At 45.5% G+C, this 14,659-nt stretch overlaps 1 protein-coding gene across 1 annotated transcript; it reads left to right on the forward strand.

Moving 5' to 3' along the window:
* Nucleotides 1-5,061: 5,061 nt before the first annotated feature.
* ier3 (immediate early response 3) lies at nucleotides 5,062-5,978 on the forward strand. Its single transcript, XM_020595258.1, has one exon. The coding sequence runs from the start codon at nucleotides 5,118-5,120 to the stop codon at nucleotides 5,679-5,681; it is 564 nt and encodes a 187-aa protein (XP_020450914.1). The 5' UTR covers nucleotides 5,062-5,117; the 3' UTR covers nucleotides 5,682-5,978.
* The last annotated feature ends 8,681 nt before the right edge of the window (nucleotides 5,979-14,659 follow it).

Raw genomic sequence — 14,659 nt, forward strand, 5'->3', positions numbered from 1 at the left:
GAAAAGTCACCAACAGTTTTCTACTGATAAAAACTTTGATGAGCACATGACGGCTTTGAGTTCTGCGGTTCTAGTTGGAACCAAGCTCCACATCCAGAGTCTTAGCCTTTGTCAGTGCAGAGAACAGAGAGAAGATGTTGTCTGAGAGGTTCAGGAGGTTCTCAGGAATATGCGAGCTGCAGGCAGCAAAGAAAACCAGCTGGTTTTGTGTCATCACACTTCACATTCACATTCACATTCATTCTCCACTTCCTCTTGTATCACTCCATACCCATTTACTTCTCCACTTCCTCTTGTATCACTCCATTCATGAGGATAACCCACTCAGCCTTCAGCAGCTGCTGCTTTAGTAGGCGGGGGCGTTGTGAAACTGCAGATGTCATTCTTCCCCGACTGCACTGAGAGGGTGGGCGGAGGGACTCCCTGGGAAATGGAAACATCCATAAATCCACTTAGTTTCTAACAGAAAACTAACTGAATGAGACAGGGAATGTGCCAAAAAATAAAACTGGAGCAAAAAGAGGCTGAACAGCCTTTTACTTTAGGGCTAATAGAAAACCAGACTGGTTTCAAATGCACCAGCTGTGGATCCAAAATAAGTTCTGAAAAGGAAAGGTCACCAAATCTGAGCGTTACATCACAAAGCGGTTTCACTGGGATTAGCTGGTGTAGGTGAATGTCTGTGAGGAAAGGAAACCCAAGCTCAGAGCTCTGACCTGCAGGGCAGGATGGGAGCAGATCGGTGCAACATGATCCGACAGCCAGAGGGCGTGTAGTGAAACTGGACAGGCTGGTGCAGGTACCTGCAGGCATACACCTGCACTGAGGCGAGAGAATGGGGGAGGCTGAATTCCTCCCCAGAAAAATCAAGTCTGAATAATTTAGCATTAAATGTAAATGTTTTGACTCATAATTCCTGAAGCTCTGAGAATAACTGCAGTGTTGAAAGAGGACACATGAGGTGCCACAATCTGCTGTGCACGTGAAGGCAGTCTGGTGTATTTCTGCTACTCACATGAACTCTCTGCTTCTTGTTCCCAAAGATTAGATGTTTACACAGTTCTTCCTGCTTCGCTGCCTCATAGTCTTCACCAGACTTATACAGTGTATTGTCTCTAACTGGAGGCCAGGAGCTGTGACATCACATGGCCTGTGATGACAAGTGGCTTTAACCCTCGAATGACATGAATATGTGATTCTTACTGATTCTGCAGACGGTTAGGCAGCCTCATTTTGTTCTAATGATAAAATACAAATAGTTCTTACTGTATATGTTAAAACAATCATGGAGAACAACTTGGCATTTTTCTATTCTCTCTTCTTTCATCTTTAATTGCGCAACTAGTGAAACATCCAAACCGTTTCTCCCACGGCGTCCTGCTTCCCCTAAACTTAAAATGCCCAGTCATCCCTCGGAGTCTTGTTTTCTTCCATGGTACCAACATGTGAGTCACCATGAACCCTGTAAGGTAGTAGAGCAGCTCTGACCTTAATCAGAATGGTTTCAGCACATCTACAAGTGAAATAACCTTTTAAGAAAACCAAACAGGAAGTCGTTCTGAGTGAACCTGCAGTAAAATTCTAAATAAAAAGAAAATTAACATCAGTATAATATGATCATAAACAGGCACTCGGTCCATAAACAGAAGCTGTATGTGAAAACACGGCGCCGTTATCCTGTGTGAATCTGAGCTGTAACATCCTGGCAGCGTGACCTCACAGCTCAAGGGGACGTCACGCGTTAGAAACCCACCCTATCACCTCCGCTCGGTTGGACGATCTCGAGCCAGAGCAGGTATTTTTAGAATCTGTCAAAAAACCTCAAACAGACACAGCTTTGAGGAACAAACTATGTTTTGATAACTTTGTCTCAAAAGCCTGAAAAACAAGGGAAAATGATGAAATAAACACATTTATAGTGTCGGCGACAGTGAAGGTCTGTGGATGTGAAGTTGCTCTTCAACCGTTTTTGTTTTAAAATGTATATGCAGCGCTCTGCTTCTGGCTCCTAAACATTTACAGTGTCTTACAATCCCACACACGCTCATCTGTATTTAGATTGTGGAGTCATGTTTATTTATATTGGTGACTGTTTTACAGGTCAGTTTAAGCCTGGGGGTCACTCTGTTTGACCTTTTCTCTCTTATTTATTCTGACGAGTCACCAAAGCCAAGTTTAGTTTCCACATGGGCAACGTGCAGCTGTGGTTCAGGAGGTAGAGCTCATAGGTTGTCTCCTAATTGGAGGGTTGGTGGTTTGACTGCCGGCCTCTCCAGGCCACATGTAAACATGACACTGAACCTCTAGTTCTCCTGGCGGCTGCGCCATCAGTGTGTGTGAAGTGCTTTGAGTGGGCTTCATTCCATAGAAATGTGTTATACAGGTATAAGGCCCTTTAGAAAAATAATTTGGCTGCGTTGTTTTGTTTTTATTCAGACAACAGCTGATGAAAACTAGAAGTTCCTCAGCTCTTCTGTTGTGAGACCAATGATTTCTGTTCTGTTCTGTTCTCCTCAGCCAACCTGTCAGAGCTTTATCTCAGTCTGTGTCACGATTCGGTTCCATTGCTTCCTGTCAGGCTTTTATTTTGACGTTAATTCCTGTTTTTGTTTCACCTTAGTTTCGGTCTTTTTACATTTTTCATCACTCACATTGGTTTCACCTGTTTCGTTATTGTGTGCACCTCTACATAGGCAGCGTCCTCCCACCAGGACGCTGCCAGATTGTTCTAGACCCCAGCTCTGACTCTCCAGCATTTATACCTTGCCTGATTCTCTGTTTCTGACCTTGGATTACTGTTTTTGACCACCGTGTTTTGCCTATGCCCTTCCAGTTTCTGATTGCCTACAGTGTACCGACCTTCTGAGTTATTCCCCTTGACCTCTCGAGTTTGGGTCTCCTGGCTATACCTGTCTACCGGCGCTGACCCTGGACTGTCTTATCGACCTGATTGTGTATCCCGGACTGTGTATTGATTGTCTAGTTGCTACAGGTAAAAACCTTCAGCTAAATCAGTTCGTCTGGTTTTATAATTGAGTCCACCACAAACACTATTTGGCGTTCTTACACGTCAAATCTGACAAGTCTGGGGTCAACGCTGGTGAAACTATCAGGGTAAAGGTTCTAAAGGTTCACTCCTTGGCTTTGCTATAACTTTGCTATGATAATCTCCAAATCCAGAAAGTTCCTCCCAAATGTACAGTGACAGTTCACAGCAGTGCTGGGGATGTAGGGATTCAGAAGGTTTGATTAAACATGGGTCATGTTTGTAGTTTTTTTTTATTATGGTGTTGAAAAGATGGAATTTTTCTGAAGGGTTTTCATTCAACTGGCTGTTTCCACTCTGTAATGAAGTGTGTGTGTGTGTGTGTGTGTGTGTGTGTCAGTCCAAATTTAGGAAGTTTCAACATAAAATACCCACATTACATTGAACACGTTGACAAAAAAAAATTTCCTCAGCATTTTTTACATCATCCAGCTGACGTGACACATCCAACATCCGCCTGTTAACAATGACCCATTGCTGCTCAAAGCCACTCATTCCTGTCGTACAGGTTCATGTTCACTGTTAGAGTCCTGACCCAGCAGTCACACGTCCTGTGCTGGCTGCAGTGTGCACGCTCCACACACACACCAGCACCTCAGCACCATGTAACACCATGTGATGTGCACCAACAACCTGACATCTGACCACACTGGAAGAAATCAAAGTGTTGTCATAAACAAACCCTACTATAACCATCATGACTCAGTCATGCACTGCAGAGTGTGCACTGTATTCAGGGCCGGCCCGTGGCATAGGCAGTATAGGCAAATGCTAAGGGCGCCGTACATCCAGGGGGCGCCAGAAATGGAGGAAGAAAAAAAGTGTAACTTCCACTATTCTTAAAACTAGACTTCAGAAAAGAATAAGCCCACCACATTAATTTAACTGCATAGCAGCAAAGCCTACTAAGTAGTAGTAGTAGTAGGCGGGCGCTGCGGGCGGGCGCTGCGGGCGGCGCTGCAAGTACCGGTACCGTCCAAATGCAGTATAGTACCATTTTAAATGCCTCAGTACCGCGGTACCATACTAGTACCGGTATATCGTGCAACACTACAGTGGTCCATTTCAAATAGAAAATAGCTTCACGTTCCCTAAACAAAAGGACGGTCGAAGGTGTCAACATGACTATTTTAACAGAGTCTTAGTCAATGGAGAAAAAGTCCGAAGAAGCTGGCTTATGTACTCTAAAAAAGATGGTAGCTTGAACTGCTTCTGCTGCAAACTTTTTTCTAAAAGAGAGTACAAACTGAACAGGGAAGGACTTAAGGACTGGAAAAATGCAAGTCACTTGCTCAAGGTCCATGAGGATAGTCAGGAGCATAATGCTCACATGGCAACATGGAAGGACTTGGAGGTCCGTTTTGCAAAAGGGCTCACAATAGATAAACAAGAGATGGCACTTGCTGAGGCTGAGAGAAAAAGGTGGCGTGACGTTCTACATCGATTGGTGGCAATAATTTAGTCCTTAGCTGAAAGAAACATGGCTTTTAGGGGTTCTACAGACACATTAAATAAACCAGACAATGGAAATTTCCTGAAAGAGGTGGAGCTTATGGCCAAATTTGATCCAGTGATGAAGCAGCATGTCAGTAGGGTGGAAAGTGGAGCTGGCAGTCATGTACATTATCTTGGCAAAACAATCCAAAATGAACTGATAGACTCCATCAGTTCTAAAATAATAGAACACATTGTGACAGAGATCAAAATATCCAAATATTTTTGAATGTGCAATTGCTTTATTTAAATAAAAGAATGTCCAAGACAAAGCTATTACGTTTCTTATAAGTATATACGCTAGCAGTGGAATTTACTGCGATTCAACCGGGCACCACCTGAAATCTTGCCTAGGGCGCCAAATTGGTTAGGGCCGGGCCTGGCTGTATTCTCATTTTCTTTCTCCGTTGAGCAATGAGGTGGGTTGGCTGCCCTCCGGGGAGGGGCCTGCTGTGTGGGGCGTTTCACTGTCACAAACTATAAATTGTGCGCGCTCTGTAGTTTCAGGCATATCTGACATCTCCCAGCTCAGAGAGCGCAGCAGAGAAACGAGAGAGCGCGATAATAAACTCAGAAAATGTACACACGATCCAGCAGCGTGACTCTGACTGTTCACCAGGAGACGTTCGCCTTCTCTAGGCTGGCTCTGCGCAGCACGGAGCCCGAGGTCTTCACCTTCGAGCGGATACCGGCTCAGGCCACCGCCGTCAGCACCTACGTGCCCATCCGGCCGAAGAAGCGCTGCACCCGGGTTATGTACCCCGCTAAAGTGCGCATGCACCTTCCCCCCCCGGAGAAGAGCCCGGCCAAGCGCTGGCTGGTCATCCTGTGCCTGGTGGTGCTGTGGCAGGTCTACACCGAGGAGCCCAACACTGAGACGCCTCTGGGCAGCGCGGGCAGTCCGGTCAGCGACTACCAGTCTGTGGAGGAGCAGGCACGGCAGCACGCACTGCTCAGCTCCAGCTCCGAGCTCCTGTCAGCATCGCCCACCAGATGTGAGGACAACGGCTCATCTGGCGACCAGACCATTCTCAATACCACCTGCGCCGAGGAGACGGAGACCAGCCGGTCGTTCGAGCAGAGCGCCGGGAACTACGTGGTGGCTCTGCTGGTCTACCACAGACTGGGCAGCGACAACTGAGACTCGGGACTGGTTTAGCTGTAAGCCGCCCGTTTGCGGGCTCCCGGGACAGAAACTGAGCCGAGCTGGTGTCCGGAGAACAGCTGTGTGCCCTGAGCGGCACAGCCAGGGAGGGGGCTTCATGCGCCAACTTCAGGAAGAAAGAAGAGAGTGTGAACATTTACAAAAAACTGAAACTTGAACTTAAAAAAACTTGAATCGCTCTGTGTGATGGACTAACTGCACTAACTAGTTCTGTCACTGCTGAAGGCCACTGAGCCCAAACTGACAATGTCTGTTGTTTAAATGTCTTATTTAGTTATTTATTCTGTTATTTGCTATTTATTTATTAATAATAATAATAATAATAATAATTTTAATAAAAAGTCTAAAAGAAGTTTGTCTCCAGCGTCCTCACTGACATGCACTGTGTGTTTTCATTTCATCCAGTCTGGTGGATGTTTAGTTCAGCAGATGGTGAAAATGTTGCAGTTTGCACTGGAAAAGAAAAAAGCATCTTTTGATTAATTTCCCAAAGGTGATTAAAGTACAACTTTAATTAACACACACACACACACACATAGGCATATTATATTTTAGCAGCACTGAGTGTGGTAACTGCTGTTGGGTAAAAACTATTCCAGAATCTAGTGGTCCTTGATTTGATTATTCTGAACCGTCTACCTGACGGACGGCAGCAGTTCAAAGAGTGAACGTCCTGGGTGGGAAGTGTCCTTAATCATGTTCTGGGCTTTTCTGAGGCAGTGGGAACTGTGTAGTTCTTCTAGAGTGAGGAGAGGCCAGCCGACAATCTCCTGGGGCGTATTAATGACCCTCTGGAGCATTTTCCTCTGAGCAACTGTGCTGCTGCTGTACCATACACATATACAGTATGTAAGGATGCTCTCAATGGAGCACTGATAGAAGGACACCACCAGTCTCTGGGAGATGTTGTTCTTCCTCAGCACCTGCAGGAAGTACAGTCTCTGCTGGGCCTTTTTAAGTTCATAACAAACATACAGCACTGAGACCAGACTGTATTTTTTTCTAGGGCAGCAAGTTGTCAAATCCTCTCAGGTTAAATGGTTCACAGAAACAAAACTTCCTGTGACACACACACACATGCATAGTTTCTTAATTGAGAGCTGGTTTGTAACTGAAAATCTTAACTGCAAGCAAGATGCTGACACACTGGGCCAGCAGTGAAAACATGATCCAGTCACAGAAGGAAAAAGGGAAAAGTCTTTGTCTTCATACATTGCACATTGCAACCTTAGCAAGCCACCAGCTCTGTCTGCAAACTGGTTTCCCAGTTTGGTGAGGAAGAGGCTGACTGGTCTGCACAGAGACCCGAGCTCAGTCCCATCCAGCACCAGGTGCTGGGCCTCACTCGTAGAGCAAATGGATCACATGGTTCAGCATCAGACTGGACCCGGAGGAAACCACTCACTAAATGAGCAGCAGACGTCAAGATAACACTGCTGTGGCTGCACATAAAGCCACCAGCCAGAAAACCAGTGATTTCTGCAGATTCACTTTCAGCTGTTAACGTCGGAGCTGTAAGCTCAGCTGTGTGCTGAGTCAGTGCTGCAGCTCCGGGTTACATCACAGCCTCATCCAGTGATGAGTCATGGTTCTAGTGTGTGAAGACCACGTTGTTGTATAATGATTAATGTGCAGCAGTTCAGCTCGGGGACATTCACCGCGTGTTTCCTCACAAGCTGAGGTGTTGTGTTTCAGTGAGGTCATGCGGCTTCTGGCCGCTGACTGAGGTCAACCGCCACCTCCAGGCTTGTGGGGAAGGCCTGTTGATGTTGGAGCAATCACCAGGTACGACTCACGCTGGTGGCACGACATGTATGGGGGGGGGGCTCTGAGAAACTAGGTGTCACTGACATTCTCCAATATGTGTCGGGCTACTTTGTTATGAGGTCATGTAGAGAGCCAATATGGAAGTGGAGCGTCCTGGTTCTGCTCCAGGTGTAAGAAACCCTCATTCAAAACCCCACTGAAAGGTGTAGCGACCTAAACAGCTGAAAATCCAGCCGCGGAACAGAAACCTCCTCGGCAGTCAGTGACTTCTTGTGTTGAGGCAAGAGCAGTGTGAAACAAAAACCACATGTTGTTGTTTGTTCAGCTCTTAGGTTTTAGTGGCTCTTAACAAACATCAACACACTAGCATGAGCCAAACATCACGGCTCAAATCTGAGTGTTAGTTGGTTCAGATATGTCTGTAACACCAGGACGAAGAGGACTGGAGAAAAGGGTTTAGACAACATGCTGGTGGACGGCAGTGTGGATGGAACCAAGTTAAAGTGAGCACACATTTTAACAGAACTTCCACAAAATCATCAAAGTAACTGTTGGTTTATCGTTTGCTTCCATCGGGCAGCTGGTGTTTGGAGACGGACTGAGGAGCTGATTAGATGAGCTTCAGTCAAAACTGGAATGATGGAAACCTGATATTTCTCTTAGTGCCGTGTGAAATGAGCAGAATCTGATTTAACCACTTCATGACACTGTGCCACAGGGCGGTGACTACACCTGCTCAGGTGCCTCACTAACACTCGGTGTTCCTGCTTGTACGTTGGTAAGAACTTACTGTGTGAAGTGCCCTGAGGTGATTTCTAGTGTGAATCGGTGCTACACAGATGAAACTGAATGAACTGAATTTGACTGTGATCAAACGGAGGCCGTCGCCAACAGACAAACCCACAGAGATCGTCAGAGTTCACTGACAAAGCCTGTGCTTTGTTTGTAACGTCTTGGACCAGGAGAAACTGTTCTCACTTTGACATGGGAGGTTTAAAACCTAATGCATGTTTTAGCCAGATGTTTATAACTGGACTGTCGTCCACAGAATGTTTGTCATGTAAAAAAGGAAATTTCATTTGTGACTATGCAGCTGGAGCTTCATGTCAATACGCCTCATGTTACAATAAACCATTGTTTGTTTATTTCAATTCATGATTTCTTGTTTGTGTTTACACAGTTTCATGTGTTAAACTTAGATAAGTGTCAGAAATTCGAACGTCAGCTGATAAAATGTGTTGCACTTGCTGACAGTGCAGTATATCTACATACTGTATGTGTCAGTACTGCATCATCTCCTGCACATCAGCGTGCACTTGCTTCCACACTGTGGCTCTAATGTTTTTGTTCTTCTGCTCCTGTGGGTCTGTTCAGGAGCGTCGACACTCAGGGGGCTGCTGTGTCGTGGTCCCTGCAGCTCTTCCTACCCGATGAGCCTCTTGGTCCCTGGGTGTCCTCCCTTCAGGCTGACGGGTGGGCAGCCCACCCCCTCCTTCCACCACAACAACCTCCAGGCTGTCGGGTCAGGTTCACCATGTCGGTGCCTGTACTAGGACCAGCTCTGTTTCATTTATTGATACATTAACATTATCATCTGGCTTTATGTTCCCTCTAGATATATTTGTTGTTGTAAATGAGTTTTGCAAATGTCATTTGTAGAAACGTGGGTTTCTGGTACATGATACAACTGTTCATTCAGCTTCAGATGTGAGAACATTTTCCAGGCGTCTTCCATCCAAACAGCTAAATGTCGAGGGGACTCGATGCCTCTTGAAATCACATGATGAGTGTTCATTGTAAAAAACTGTTCAAATGACAAGTTTTGTGTTTCTTTGAACAGGTGTCATCAGCCTGGTCTTTTGTTTTTGGACAAAGCAAATGTTGAGGAAGACAAAGGAGACATCAGCTGCAGCCTGGACGGAGGATAAAGACACCAGAGAGGAGCCCTGTGGACGGAGAGAGGCAGATTTCCACTCAGGTCCAGTGCTGCATTACACCAACAACCACCAAGACATGTGACAGTCCACACATGGACTGTATCACCGCTGATAACACGCTGACTGAGACCACAGCCTGCTCTCTGGCTCGGCCACCTGCTGTTCGAACCTGAGTCACTGTTTAACTCTGTCAGAACAAACAAAGCAATGACAGAATAATAATCTGGGGCAGAATGGTGGTTCACTTGTTAAGGAACTGGTTCCTTCTGTTGTTTTGGTCCAAAAATGTCAGGTGACAAATCAAAACATCATTTCTCTGTTTTGTTTGTGACCGCCTGTTCTCTGCATTGGTTTGAATCTGACAAATCCACCGACAGACTTTGAAGTGGTGAACCCAGTTAGCTGTGTGTGTGTGTGTGTGTGTGTGTGTGTGCCCCGTCCGGCCACGCACTGCTCACCAGGGCCTTCGGGGCTTCAGCCTGCTCCCTCACACTGATGAGGCTTTGGGGATTTTTCGTAGTGTGACCTCCGCCGATGAGGCTGAATAATAAACTGCATCACTTCCTGTGCCAGAGGGAAGAACCAGCGAGGGGAAAAGAACCAGTGATGAAAAAGAGGAACTGACTGGGAGCAGGAGCAGAAAACGTTGTGTACGTGTTGTTTTGTCAGCGTCCAGGCTAAACGCACGATCTGAGCTGTGGTTTTCTGTTGTTCCTCAACAGAAAACCACAGCTCAGATTGTGACCAGCTCAGACCTTTCAGAAAACATTCCCTTTGTTTTGGCAAGTCAAATCAACAATATGAAATAAAAAGGTGCTTCTAAAGGTAGAGAGAAGACAAGACTCCTGCTGTGCGTCGGTCCGACCTCTTCAAACACTAATAATAAGGATAATGAATAATGATAACTCTAAGGCCTTCATGTGACTAACACTGATCTCGGTGCTTTGTTTAAGGGCACACTGGTTTTTCTGTGCCGCCTTTCACTCAAAATGAATGAAGGCAGATTTGTTCACTGTGATGAATCCCACAGGAACAGTGAGATTCACATGTCGGCAAGTAAACTTTTGGATTACATGGAAATCAAATACTTTATATAGAATGACCAGTAAAACGGGAAGTGGTGATGTAAGCTCGGAGCAGCTGCAGGAAGTAGAGATGTGCCGCACGCCGTCAGCTGTCGTCCGTGTCCTTGCTGCTGTGTGAAGTCACTGCTGTCGTCCCATTGGCTGCGAACTGTCTGACTAACAGGTTGTATCTGCTGAGGTCAAACCATGATAACACACTCAACAACATCACATCACAAACAATTCTGTTTACACGTCAGCGCACAATCACACAAACAGCCCTGCACTGTTAAATACAGATGGTGACTAACAGAGTGGAGACACAACCAGCACTGATCAATCAGCTGATCACTGTCGTCTTCATGAGGACGACACAGTGGGTTGGGCACAGTGGGTTGACAACAGTAAGGGGATCTGGTTCAGAAGGAGGACGTTTCCTCCTCCGACAGAGGAGACCTGACGCTGCTCTGGAGACTCGGCCCTGATGAGGCCCTGCTAGGTGACGGTTTGTCCTCTGTCACCCAGCTGTGTGTTAAACAGTAGAAGCAGCTGCAGTGACAGTAAAATTCATTAAAAACTGTGGATGTTTGTGTGCAAATGCAACATTTGAGCAAGAGGTGATCTCATCACCCTGCTGTAATCAGAAGCTGTGGTCACCCACCTCCCACACACACATGCCAGTGGAAACTCTCCACTCAGTCTCATTGCGTGACAGATCCTCATAGACAAGAGTTTGTTACTACAAACACACAAATGCCCTCTGACTGTCTCACTCTGTAGTAAACACACTCAGCAGTGCTCCACAGCCAGGACCAGTGTTGCTGTCATAATCAGAAAGGCCTGATGTATTGTGTAAGGCTGATGTTTGGAGACTGGTTGCTTAGCTTTGGTGCAGGTTGTGGCCTGTTTTGTCTCTGACGGGGCCTGGAATAGAGCTAGAGGTGGAGGCCGGACAGATGTGGAGCAGTCAGCCATATAAGGACATCGTTGGAGGTGTCATATCAATGGTATTGACTGTAAATATAATCTAGATGCATGGAATAGCTTCCACTAAGGGCCCACGGGGACTCAATAATCCTGTTTGTAATGCAGAGTTGTTAAACACACTTTGGTTCAGGAGGGTAGATTTCACACAGGTTAGATGAGACAGATATTAATACAGAAGCTGCCTGCAGATTCCCAGAATCATTTTCGATTAGTCTGATCAGCATGGTCACAGAGACACACAGTGAATGTGGGGGCTCTGGAGGTCCCAGGGGGCCTGGGGCCCCACAGCAGTGCCACACTCTCCCTGGTTTGAATCCAGCTGTGCAGGTTTCACTGTGGGCATGCGGAGCTTACAACATTCAGTAATGGAGACTGGAGTGAGTGCGACCTGACATTAACCACATCTTAGAGTCAGAGACAAGCAGTCCAGGATGGACCCCGCCTCTCACCAAATGTCAGTTGGGACTGGCTCCAGCACCCCCGCATGTTATGGTTAGCCCCCCTCGCCAGGAGGGTGAGGGAGAACTAGGGGTAGGACTCAAGATAGCCGGCCCAGGTGCTAGTACGAAAAAAAGGTTTAATAGGGAAAAAATAAGACAACGACAACGCAACAACATAACAATGTCCATAATACATACAAGCGAAGGAGGAGTGATGACAACGGAAACCAGGACGAACAGGTACATTTACAAACTAACGGCAGGAATCAGGAGAGCAGGAGGATGAGGGCAGACAAGTGAAGGAAAAACAAGGTAGCAAAACAAAACCCGAAAAATCAACAGCACGGGGACTGTCAGCGTTGAAATCTCGGTACCTCCTGCGAAAAGCACAAACGTGATAGTTCAAGCCAGAACGCACAGTGACTGTCAGCATAGCCTTCTATCCACGTTTTCAAGTGCAGTTTAAACATAAACCTACTTGGTGTGAGTGAGTCAGATAGTCCCGAAAACGATAGCAGCAACAACCATTTGACATTGACATTGACATTGACATTGACATTGACATTGACATTGACATTGACATTGACAATGATCCGGCAACGGTGGAGCATCTGCCAGAGGTTTAAATAAGGAGAACTTAATCATCGGGATGCACCCCAGCTGTGTGCGTTGACAAACTAGTTACTAATTACTGGAATGCAACACAGCTGAGGTGCAGAGCCCATAAAACGGAGAAAAGAAAGAGACAAAACGGAGGAGAGACAGCGGCCCTGACACCGCAACCCTGTTCAGGATAAGAGGTATATGATGGATGGATGGGGTTAGAGAGTGCCGTCAAACCCACATAGAAATGTGACTTTTAAAGACGACTGGACAGAGAAGTGTGTCCACTGTAAAGCCCTGTGTTTTCTTTCCACTGAAGCCCCTGCTGGTGGTAACACAAGCTACAGCGGTGCTGGGTATGTTAACATGCTGCTGCTGTAAGGCTAACAATGTTAGCATGCTAGCATTAACATTTTTTAAAATGTGCTTTATGCTTTTTTCACTTTAATATTCAGTCTTTTCTGTTTAGCTATATGTGAACGTCATGGCGTGCTACACTCACCTTAGCATGCTATGCTAAGTCTGTGATCTTCATAATGTCAGTACACTAACACAAACGTTTGCTATCTTTACTTATTTGACTTTATATCAGAATCAGAATCTGCTTTATTGGTCAGGTGTGCTGGACACACGAGGAATTTGACTCTGGTACATTGGCTCTCAATGTGCAAACAGTAAACCAGCATAAGGCTGTGCAATATAACAAAATAAGCAGTATTAACAGCAACAACCAGGGCAGACAATGCAGACATCAAAGGAATGTTCCTATATTTACTTGTTAGATACCAAACTTTCAGTGCATTAGTGTGACATGGTGACGGCGTAGTGTGTTGTTGAGAGGTTTTATTTATAAAGATCGGTCACTGAATATGAGCTGAGATGTATGTATAGTTACATTTCTCCAGCCAGGTTCTTTGAATAGATGTTACATTAAACGTCTTCACAGAACTGATGTGAACTCTCAGTTCTTTTAGTACAGATGAATGATCATTTGAACAGGAAAACAGGTTTAACCCAGCTGTAATACAGTAGAATTACATTTTGATGGTCATCAGTTATCAGTCACTGGGTATGATGCTGAGCTCAGAGGAGACCAAAGCTTGACTTATTGCAGTAAATCTGACTTTTTGACTGTAGCAACTGCAAAAACAGAGATAAAAAGGTAAAGTCCCCCAAACCTGCCCAGCTCAGTAATCTGAGCTGCAGCTGGCAGCGCTTCAGCTCATCTGGCCCAGAGTGTTGTCCCACAGACGGGCAGACACAGCTGGGCCACACCTGATGGAACAAGGTCAGAGGGATGCTGTGGTGAGAGCAGGTTTTGCTTCCTGTCTGCTGCTGTTTACTCTTCTCTGTTGTATCACTCTACTATTTGTTGCTGCAACACCCTTGTTGTTTCTGCTGTTTGCTCCTGTTTTAGCCACGTTGCCGACTTAGTAAAACAACAAACTAACAGCAAACGGGCAAAATAAAGAGTGAAGACAAACTCCTCCCCTCTGGACGGCATTACCGGTCACTGTGGACCAAGACAACCGGCCACAGGGACAGTTTCTTCCCCCAGGCTGTCACTCTGATGAGCACTTAACCAACGACAGTATGACTGGACAATAACCCTCAGTGCAATACCTGTAAATATATACATTGTACAGATTATACAGATCCATAGAGGTCTCTAGTTTTAAGTACTCTATTGTTATCCCTATTTATCTCATTTCAATGAGCATTCCTTTATCTGTCTGCATTGTTTATTGTCTGTTTATACTGTTTATTTTGCATTGTTTACTGCTTGTTAATACTGCTTATTTTGTTATATTACACAGCCTCATGCTGGTTTACTGTTTACTTGCCACTTGAATGAGGATACAGTGGGTACGGAAAGTATTCAGACCCCCTTAAATTTTTCCCTCTTTGTTATATTGCAGCCATATGCTAAAATCATTTAAGTTCATTTTTTTCCTCATTAATGTACACACAGCACCCCATATTGACAGAAAAACACAAAATTTTTGACATTTTTGCAGATTTATTAAAAAAGAAAAACTGAAATATCACATGGTCATAAGTATTCAGACCCTTTGCTGTGACACTCATATATTTAACTTAGGTGCTGTCCATTTCTGCTGATCATCCCTGAGATGGTTCTACACCTTCATTTGAGT

Source organism: Monopterus albus, unplaced genomic scaffold (genome assembly GCF_001952655.1).
Source record: "Monopterus albus unplaced genomic scaffold, M_albus_1.0 scaffold26.1, whole genome shotgun sequence".
Classification (NCBI taxonomy): Eukaryota; Metazoa; Chordata; class Actinopteri; order Synbranchiformes; family Synbranchidae; genus Monopterus; species Monopterus albus.